Source organism: Rhinolophus ferrumequinum, chromosome 6 (assembly GCF_004115265.2).
Source record: "Rhinolophus ferrumequinum isolate MPI-CBG mRhiFer1 chromosome 6, mRhiFer1_v1.p, whole genome shotgun sequence".
Lineage (NCBI taxonomy): Eukaryota > Metazoa > Chordata > Mammalia > Chiroptera > Rhinolophidae > Rhinolophus > Rhinolophus ferrumequinum.
The window spans coordinates 98,241,282-98,251,969 of NC_046289.1; the positions used below are offsets into that span (position 1 = coordinate 98,241,282).

General features: G+C 60.4%; 1 protein-coding gene across 1 annotated transcript in view; it reads right to left on the minus strand.

The window, feature by feature from the left end:
• HCN4 (hyperpolarization activated cyclic nucleotide gated potassium channel 4) overlaps nt 1-10,342 on the minus strand; it is a 46,025-nt gene extending 35,683 nt beyond the window's left edge. Inside the window, exon 1 of the mRNA XM_033107006.1 lies at nt 8,578-10,342. Within this exon, the coding sequence (XP_032962897.1) occupies nt 8,578-9,356 (779 nt within the window). The 5' untranslated portion in view covers nt 9,357-10,342. The remainder of the gene's footprint in view (nt 1-8,577) is intronic.
• Between the last annotated feature and the right edge of the window lie 346 nt (nt 10,343-10,688).

The following is a 10,688-nucleotide window of genomic DNA, read 5'->3' on the forward strand; positions in this document are numbered from 1 at the left end:
CTGTGACCTCAGATTGAGTCTAGACCTTGATCACACGCTGAGCCCCGACCCTGCTCACACACTGAGCCCCGACCCTGCTCACACACTGAGCCCCGACCCTGCTCACACTGAGCCCCGACCCCGCTCACACACTGAACCCCGACCCTGCTCACACATTGAGCCCCGATCCTGCTCACACTGAGCCCCGACTCTGCTCACACACTGAGCCCCGATCCTGCTCACACTGAGCCCTGATCCTGCTCACACACTGAGCCCCGATCCTGCTCACACTGAGCCCTGATCCTGCTCACACTGAGCCCCGATCCTGCTCACACTGAGCCCTGATCCTGCTCACACACTGAGCCCTGATCCTGCTCACACACTGAGCCCTGATCCTGCTCACACACTGAGCCCTGATGCTGCTCACACACTGAACCCCGACCCTGCTCACACACTGAGCCCCGACCCTGCTCACACTGAGCCCCGACTCTGCTCACACACTGAGCCCCGACCCTGCTCACACTGAGCCCCGACTCTGCTCACACACTGAGCCCCGACCCCACTCACATGCTGAGCCCCGACCCTGCTCACACACTGAGCCCCGACCCTGCTCACACACTGAGCCCCGACCCTGCTCACACACTGAACCCCGATCCCACTCACACACTGAGCCCCGATCCTGCTCACACGCTGAGCCCCGACCCTGCTCACACACTGAGCCCCGACCCTGCTCACACACTGAGCCCCGACCCTGCTCACACACTGAACCCCGATCCTGCTCACACGCCGAGCCCCGACCCTGCTCACACACTGAGCCCTAAACCACACACTGACTCCCCTTTCTCACCTCTCTGAAGGACCATGTGACCCCTGTTTCTTGCTGGAGAGGACACAGACACCGCTGGCTACTTGTCCCCTTCCCCTTTGAGCCCAGTTACTCCTATCAAGGGACGGTGGGTGCATCAATAGCACTGGATGTGGCTCCAAAACCCCAAAGGTCCCCATGCCAGTCAGGACTGGCTTGGGGAGGAGCCGGTGGGCAAGCACCCTAATCCAGCATCCCTGGAGCTGCGGCCCCAGAGCGGGGCAGGCACAGGCATTTCTCAGCTCCAGATAAGGAAAGGCTCCCTTCTCGTGGGATGAGCTTAAATCGATGTGGGACTCAGAAAATACCTATCACTCCAAACTTCAGGCGTGGGCCTGGGAAGACAAGAAAAAGCTCCAGTGACAAGAGCATTAAGGAAAAGCCTTCCCTGGACACCCTCTGGCTGGGGTCCTGGGGGAGACTGCAGGGCTCGACGGCCTTTGCAGTCAGACGTCACGCAGCCACTTGGGTTCTGGTTTCATCTCTGACCGGACTTATCAGCGACCTTGGCCAGTTGCTTTCCCTCTCTGGTCCTCTGCTCCCCATTTATGAAACAAAGGCTGTAGGCAGGAGTTTGCTAAGGCCTGTCCAGATCGGGTATTCTGAGACGGGTTACATTTCCGAGGCCAGCAGAGCCCCAGGCACTCACTGTCCCTCTACACAGATAAGGTATAGTCAAACGTTAGCTGCAATGTTTTCATTCTCAGGAGAATGTTTTCTTGAACTACTTTAGCAATTCAGTTTTTAAAAACTAACAGGGAGGAGGAAAGGGAGGGGAAGGGGGAAGGAGAGGAGGGGGAGGAGAATGAGAAGGAGAAGAAGAAGGGAGGGAGGGAAGGAAAGAAAGGAGGGATGGAGAGAGGGAGGGAGGCAGGGAAGGAGAGGTGAGTATGAGTTTAGAGTGCTAGAGGCCAGGTTCAAATCCTAGTTCTGGTACTTTGTAGCTACCTCACTTGGGGCAAGTCTTTTCTCCCCCCATCAGAGCCTCAGTTTCCTTATCTGTAACCTGGGGACAATAGAAACGATTTTCCTGGCCACGATGAAGAGTAAATGAAATAGGAGCTATGAAGCTATTAGCACAGTCCAGAACGTGGTAGATGGTTCATAAACAGAGGTCACTGGTTTGTAAATCCACCTGGCTTTACTCTCGATTGGTTTGAGTCTGGGTTGTAATTCAGAAGCTTACAAGGGTCAGGCACCTAGACGTGTATTAGTGACACTGCTGGGTGTAAGACAGAGACCTTAGGGGCAGGTGGGGACATTGGGCAACTGGGGAACAGAAGCCAATTTAAAGGGGGCAGCCTCTAGTCTGTTCCAGAGCCGTGCTGTGGAATGGGAGCATGGGGCCAGAGCTGCCTGAGTTTCCAATTTTTCAAGAGAATCCCCAAAGCCAAATCTTTATGTTACATCTTTCCATTTTAAAACACTGTCTCAGATTTGTTATGACACTGACACATTACGCCAGCCGAACAGAACACACGTGGGCACCGTAGTTGTTCCACAGGGTGCTGCTCAGAAACCTCGCGTCTAAGTATTTCTGTCTCATCTTGAGTGCCCTCGGTGACGGGGAGCTCACCACCTCTCTGTGCTGCCTCCCTCCCCAGTTCTGGGCAGGTGCTGAGTGGCTTTGGGATCACAGATTGCCAGGGCCCTGGCAATGCTTTCTCAGTAAAGCCTGGCTGGCAGAGAACATCCTCTCGGAAGCCAAGGCAATGCCCCTGCCCTCCCCAAGGCCTGCTCTGGCTGGAAATGTGGATTCTTCCACATCCCCTGGGCCCAAGCAGGACTGCCTGGCTGGCCTCAGAAGCCCTTCTATTAATTAGCAACTGGCAGTAGCAGCTCTGTAAGAGCCCTTGAGCTAAAGGGGGTGTGTGCTGGAGCTGGCTACCTCCTTGGTTATATGACAAGCCCCCTAGGGCCTGGGGCTGGACCTACCCTGTGTGAATCCCCTTGTGATGGCCAGTGTTGTGGCAGGCGCAAGGGCCACTCAGGCTGCAATGACACTCGTGAGCCCCATCATCTATATGTAGACTGGTGCCTTCCAGGGTAAAAGGGGGCAGAGACGTGACAAGTGAGCCCAGACCACAGGGGAGGCTGCTAGGCATGGCCTGGGCAGGACAGGGTGGCATTAAGATTCAGATGCCCCCACACACACACAAAAACACCTTAAGGTGCCAAGGCAGCTGCTCTTGGTGGATGCCTCTGCCCTCCCAGCCAGCCGGTCGGAGCCAGCTCACACTGCGGCTCCTTCCCCAGCACCTCTGGCCTCTCCCTGACAACATCTGCTCCTTACCGGAGATCTCAGTGCAGCACAGCAGGCACACACTGCCAGCCCCTTGTCCGCCAGCCGGGCCGCCCCCTGGCCCTTTGAATAGGAGAGAGGCTGCCGGAGCAACGGGACAGGATGGATTAACGAGAGCCTCTGGCCACCTGGCCTCCCCTGCTCAGCCACCCCAACAGCCAGCACCCAGAGCAGCAGGGTCTAGGCAGCCATGCGGGAAGGGAGGAAGGCTGTGAACCCCACATCCCCAACTTTGCAGCCAACCTCTGTGGCTGAGGGCTGCTAAGGCCAGTTCACAGAATTCACCTTGCCGCGCTAGGCACTGGGGACCAAGGGGAAAAGACAGAGGCTCTCAGGGAACTCAGTCAGGGAGCCCAGGCTGAGCCCGGAACAAACACCTGGTCTGAACCTCAGTGCTCCAAGCGTGGTTCTGGACTGAGAACCAGCGCATGGCATCACCTGGGCACTTACCAGAAATGCACAATGGCAGACCCCGCCCAGACCTAATGAGGCAGAATCTGCATTTTGACCAGATCCGCAGGTGAGCTGATGACAGCCTGAGAAGCACTGCATTATACCAAACACAATGCTCCACCCAAATGCCAGCAGGTGCTCAAGGAGGAAGAGAGGGGTGATGGTGGCCGCAGAGGTCTGAGAGGGCATCCCAGAAGACCCGGGGACTCTAATACATGGGGGAGGAGGGCGGATGGACCGGCAGACAGCCCAGTACTGTGGGAGGCAGGCCACCTGCAGCGGCTCACAGCAGCTAACAAATGGGGCAGGCCAGGACAGGGCAGGGGTCCCAGCCTGCTCGTGTACAGGCCAGACCAGGACCTGAAGCCTTGCAACAGGGAGAACCTGGAGCCCAAGCTTGCCCGCCAGGGTCCCGGCTGCATGGCCCAAGGGGCTTCTGTGCATTATCAGCATGCAGGGACCCCGGCCCACGCACACCCTCCACAGCCCCATCCAGGTAAGCACTTCCTCATCACTGGAGAATCCTGCTGCCCCCTGTGCCAGCTGACAGCACCCCCAGGCAGCTCCCCTGGGAATTCCACTCTGCACAAGGCACCTTCCCCCTCCACTTCCCCCTCCACGGCCTGCAGCTCCTTCCAGCTTGGCTTCCTACACTGAAAGCAGAAGATGCATTCCTGGACAATGGCCCCCAGGAAGGCCCACCCAGAGAGGGCCTCTGAACCCCAAGCTCCAGAGCCAGGCTGCTGCCCTCTTCCTCCTTTGCACATCCTCCCGGAACAGTCCTTCCCGTGGAGGAAAGGGAGAGAGATGGGTGTGGGACCAAGGGGACAGCAAAGAAGCTGGTCCCCCAGCGGAGCACCATTCCTTCTTCAGGCATCTAACTGCCCGTTTTCACGTCCATCCTGCTGGAGGCCCCAGGACGGCCAGCTCTGGAAGGTTAGCACCCACCCCTCCCAGGCCAGGGCTCCCTGCTGGGATGGCCCCTCGTGGGGTTCAACAACCTAGATGGTCTTCAACTCAGGGGGTCATATGGTGTGTCTGGATGTCCATGTATCTTCCTGGATACTCTGTGATTTCCAGCAGGTTCTCAGTTAGGTCTGTGATGTAGTCCACAAGCACTGCCATGAGCCAAGGACAAAGGTCCGCTGGTCTGCCCAGGACCAGGGGAAGGAAGCGGTGCATGCTGGGACGGTGTGGCTCACTACAGCACCACCGTCTCCACCAGCTCCCTGGATGGAGCTTCGCACCTGCACAGGTAACCACAGTTGTACTATTTGTGTCTAACATGGCGATAGGCAACAGGATTCCCATTTGTCTCAGGGGCAATACTCGGAGGCTCAGAGAAGGCTCCGAACCCAAGCAGGGTCCCACAGTAGACGGGGCTGAGGAGATGATGGGAGTTGGGCACTGACAGTACCTGGGGCCAGGTACAGGCACAGGAAGTCCGTTTTAGGTCACCCTTGGGACCTACCAGGCCCCTGGCTCAGTTTCCATGATTTTGGAGCCCAGCTGACTCTGCCTCAAGAAAAGGACCCTTTAGGACCCTTCCTTCTCTTCCCTTCCCTTCCTCACAGTTTCAGAAGACTCCGGCTAGGAGAGGGAAGGGGCCAAGACTCCTGCCTCCATTCTCAGGCCAAGCTAGAGTTTGGAGCACAAGAGTAGCCCCAGAACTGACATCCCACACAGGGACTTCCGCACCAGCCCCACGTCCACGCACACAGCGCCCAGACACCCAGAGAGACTCACACACACCCGGGCCAACAGCCCCCACTCTACACTCTGAGCCTGATGCTTGGAAGCCTGACCAGCTTCTGGGAACAAAACCAGGGACATCTTCACTTGGGGTGCCTACTCCTTTTGTCTCCCTCTCTCTCCATTTGGGAAAACAGGGTCACATAGATACTATGTTTCACTTGTTCCACCTTCCCACTGCCAAGCCCTGCTTCCAGCACATGGCGTATGTGGAAGGAAGGACCCACCCAGGACCCAAGAGCCCAACCAGCAGTGGTGGGAGCCTGGGGACGATGCCCTGAGGGGCTGTGTGTCCTGGCCTCTTCTCTTACCAAACCTCAAATACAAGTTTTGAAAGGTAGGTGGGGAGTGGGAGGGGCAGGACAGACAACCTGGCAAAGCCATGAGGAACCATGGGGGGAGCCAGGGCACAGTGTGTGTGTGTGCGTGTGTGCACGTGCGCGCACACACATGCAGGGGGGCAGAAGGGGATGAGGAGAAGCAGAGGCAGCCAAGAAAAACCTATCATTGGACATGGCCAACAGGCGGGTCCCTCAGGCACAGCCCACTCAGGCCCTTGGAAAAGGCACCCAACCTTCCTTTCCCGGGGACAGGCGATGTCCAAAGCAGCCCATGATGGCAAGCTCTGAACTCCAAACCACAAACTCAATCTATCATGGTTTGCTGGTGATCCTTTATTAAACCAATTCTGCTGGATCGATGCTTCCTGCCCGTCAAAATGATGCATAAATCCCCACTGGCCTGAGCAAGAGTTGCAGAAGCTCGTGTAAAGCCCAAGCTGGGCAGCGGGGTTGGTTCCGCACAGAGGCCCAAGGTCAGTGGCTGAAACGTGAGGGACTGAGGCATGGGATGCTAGGTGGTGGGCAGTGGGTGAGGCCGATGGAGTAGCGGGGTTTCTAAGCTTACAAGACTTAGGCCCTTGCCTCTTGAACCTTCTGAAAGGAGACCAGCTGTTCTGGCCTCGAGGCAGGAGAGGCACGACCACTGCCTCTCCAGACACTCACAAGACGGTCTTTCTTGGATTTCTTTTTTCACACCCCACCCAGCACCAGAAAGTGACCGGGCTGCGCACGGAGGATGTGCGCTTCCAGCCACCAGTCCCTGTGGCTTGTGGCACAAACCCATATTCCAGGCCCAGTCTGACCTTTCTCCTGTTGCCCATCCATCAAGCCTGCGGCTTCCACCCCTCCCCATCTCCACCACCCTCCCCCCTGCCATGTCCCAGGTGGCCTGCAGTTAGTGGGAGATTCTGCAGCAGGGGGACTGCAGACAGACAAGCCAAGATGGGGAGAGGAAGCTCAGGAAGGCGGGGAGGTTCCCAGGGATGCAAGCAACCCAGTCCTAGCTCTTCACCACTCAGGGTGAGGGGACACTGGAAAGGCACGGCCCCGTGCCTCAACGGTGCTCCATCAGTGCCTATTGTGGGGGGAGGCTGGTGTGCCTGGGGTTGGCCCCTTGCAGACCCTGGACCCCAGGCTGCTGATGAGAACCCTGAACCGAGGCTTTCAGACAACAAAGACAGTGGGGAGCTGAGCAAGGGAAGGGAGGGCCCCCCAACAATCTCAAGTGGTTGATACTGGCATAGCCTACCTGCCACCCCCACCAGGGAGTCTGGAGGAAGGAGGAGAAACCCAGGACATCCAGAGGGTTACAGGGGACACAGTTCCTGCCCACTCCTCTCTAGCTTAGGCTGGGGTCATCAGGTCCCAGTACTGACCATAGGGGAGGCCACACTTTAGGAACCTGGCACTGGGAAGCACCACAGTTCCTAATGCGAGGGTCCCACATTTGCTCACACAACGGGAAGACTATGGTTGTGTTTTCAGCCTGTCCTCCGGCCTCCCAGGCCCTCTGACAGTGGGAACCCTGGCCATTAGGTTAGGAAGAGCAGTCCCTCAAAAAAAAAAAAAAAAAAAAAAGAAAGAAAGAAAGAAAGAAAGAAAGAAAGAAAAGAAAAGAAAGAAAGAAAAGCAAGAAAAGGACAGCCCTCTCTGTTCATCACCTATTTTAAGCCATTGAGTGTTGCCTGACTGGTCATTCCCAGCACGAGAAATCTCTCTCATTGGATGGAAAATGGCTTTGCTCTCATTACAAATCTAGCTTCCCTGGAGTTTGCAAAAAGGGCTCTGGGTTGACAAAATGCTCATTTATATTGGCAGACAAGCAGGGTAGGCAGGAAAGGGAGCTAAATAGGGGGCAAGGCCCGGAGAGACAGAACGAATTAAACCCAGCTCAAAAGGGTGACCATTTTGCAGACATTCACTTCAATCCTGTGTATGAGGAAAGCCTAGGGGAGCATTGAGGGACCCCAAGACCTTGACTGAGGTAGGGGTACCCCTGATGCCAACTTCAGAGGCCATCACCAATCTCTCTTTGCAGACACCTCCACAGGCCCTGAGTGCTGTCTGCTGTGCCGTGGCATCTGACTCAAGTGACGGGGCAGGGGGTGGGGTCCCTCACTCTGGGGGTTCACGGGGGACCCCTGAGAGACCTAGCAGCTGCTGGAGCTTGGCCCACTGGGCTGAGCTTGGGTTCACAGGACCGCTGCCATCCATCAGGGCACCAGGCATCTTCACTGACCACGGTGAGCAAGGTCATGCTGCCCTGCTAGCCTGGCAGGGCAGCTGCTTGGGATGTCCACACCTGGCCGACCACTTGGCATGAGGGGCTGGGCCCAGGGTTAAGGGGTGCAGAGGGCTTTCGTCCCAGTCACCTGAGTCCTCCAGGGACCCAGCTCTCCCTGCCCAGCTGCCGCTTCCCAGAAGGCAGCTATTACAGCTAGGGTCAGCTCGCAAGGAGCTGGCCCAGCTGCCAAGAGGTCTGTCGCCCTTCGTGGCCCTGCTCTGCAGGCTAAATGACCTGGAGCTGCCTCTAGGATCGCCACCCTGACGCTGCCACCCAGGAGGGGGAGGTGGGATGAGTGGCTCAAGGTGGCAGACAGAGCCTACCCGCCTGCCACTGGGCTAGGCCAGGCTCCTAATACTTTTTCAACCTGCCTCTGATGAGGCCTGGACCCCAAGGGACTAAGGTCCAGAGCAGGGACACAGAGGAACGTTCCCTGCACAGAGCTGGAGGAGGCCTGGGGGTGTCGCGGACCCTAGAGGCGCCCCACTTCTCTGAGCTCCCAGCGTGAGGAGGGAAAGTAAGTTAACTCCGGCTCAGAGGCAGAGCGAGACCGGCAGCATGCCTGCGGCCGCTCAGAATCCCAGCACCACGATCCCCTTACCTGAAGTCGCTGTAGGGGTGGATGATCCAAAACCCGGCCGACTTTACCCTCTCCTGCTCACGCTCCACGGCTTTCTGGCTGCCGAACATCCTCAGGGAGAATTTGTTGACCCCGGGCTGGAGCATGGCCCCGAACTGGCGTTGCATGAAACCGGCCTGGCCCAGGCGCACCTCAGCCTCGGGGAGGATCTGGTCGCCGGCGGCCGCACCTCCCTCCACTTTGATAGCTGTGTCCACCGAGGGCTGCTCGCAGGAGGCGGAGGCCGGCTGCGGCGACTGCTGGGGCGGCGGCGGAGAAGCTGCGGGCTGCGCCGAGGCGCAGGGGCGCTCGGGCTCGCCCGCCAGGCCCAGGGGCGTCCTGTCCTCGCCGGGGGACGCGTCGCCCTCGGCAATGAGCCGCCGCTCCTCCGCGGAGTCATGCAGGTGCCCGTGACTGCTGCCGCCCCCCGCTCCGCCGCCGCTCCGGCTGCCCAGCGAGGCCAGGCTCCCGCGGAAGCGCCTGCAGTCGCCGTTCGTGCTGGACTTGCCCGCGCCGCGGGCGGGCCCCTCGCCGTCCGCCGCCCCGAGGGCCGCGCACCGGGACTCGGTGCCGCCCGCGGCCGCCGAGGGCGAGGGCGAGGGCAGCGGCCGCAGCCGGATGCTCCTGCGGCTGGGGTCCTGGCGGCCCCCAGCCCCCTCTTCCTCGGCGTCCTCTTCCTCGTCCATGATCCACGCCTTGGCCCCCACCTGCTGCGGAAGGCTGTAGAGCCGCTTGCGCATAGACGGCGGCAGCTTGTCCATGGCGCCAGGGGCGGGGGCCGGGCCCGGGCCAGGGGCACGGGTGCGGCGCCGCGGGCCGGCCCCAGGTCCGCCGGCCGGTCAGTCCGCCCGCGGGGACGCGTCCTTCGCCGCCGGCGCCGGGCCGCCTAGGCGCCCATGCTCGGGCAGGCTGCGTGCCGCGCGGGAGGCGCCCAGTCCCGCTCCGGCTCCCAGGGCTTGCCGCACGGCGCCTCCTCCCGAGCCAGGCTGGGCGCGGGGACCCCGCGCTCCCTCCCTTTCTCCCTTCCTCCCTCCTGCGTTCAGGGGCGCGGCGCGCGGCTGGGCTCCAGGCGCCCCGCCCCCGCGGGGAACAATGGGCGCGGGGAGAAGCGGGGCTTGGGCCGCGGCGCCGGGAGAACTGCTCCGGAGCGCAGAGCGCACAGCCGGCGCGCCTCCCGGGCGTGCGTCCCGCGAGCAGGCGGGCTGTCCGTCTGTCCCGCCGCCCCGGCTTTGTGCTCAGCCACTCTCGAGCTCTCTTCGCCTCCTCTGGCCGAGGCCGGCCGGCCGGTCCCGGGGCTCCCGCCGCAACCGAGCGGAGCCCAGCGGCCCGCCAGGCTTACATCAGCGGCCGCCTCCCCCAGAGCGCCCTCCGGCAGCGCTCAGCTCCCGCGCCCCGGAATATTCATGAAGCCGCGGCATCTCGCGGGTTGCCATAGGAGCGGCTCCCGCAGCCGGGCCTGCCTACCTGGGCTTCTTAAAGGGGCAGCGACGCGGGCCGGGGGCCGGGCGGGTGGCCGGGGGGCGCTCCCGGTGAGGGGCGAGGGTACACCCTCGCCGGACCTTAGGGATTGGGGTGAGAAGCGTTCTTAATCCTAAACCCTCAAATATCTTTCATTGGCCATGGGTTGAGAGCGCGCCCCAAGTCTAGGGTTCCGGCTTGGGTTGCCAATTCCTCACCCCAAGATTGGAGGGCGGGGTTTCCCGATCTCCCCTCCGAGCTCTGGGCTCGCCTTTTCCTGGAGATTTTGCTTTCAACTAGGTCTTGGACCCTCCTTAAGGAAGACGGGCGGGTGGTCTGGATGCGGAGCCCGGGGCCTTCCCGCAACGCGCCTGGAGAGGGGTTTCCGGGAAACGCGCTGCGTTGGAACTGCTCCCGGGGTTTTCCTGTGAAACGAGCGGGGGGCGATTCCCCACTCAGGTCTTTCCCCTGCGGAGACTCGCAGCGGCTGGGCGAGGAGGGCGTGAGGGAAACTCCGGACGCACGGGGCGTGCAGGTGAGACCCAGCCCTTCGAGGTAAGTCTTCGAGGAAATGTGCCTGCAGCAGCGGAGTCCGAATCCGCACGCACCTCTCCCGGGGTGGTGCCCACGCGGGG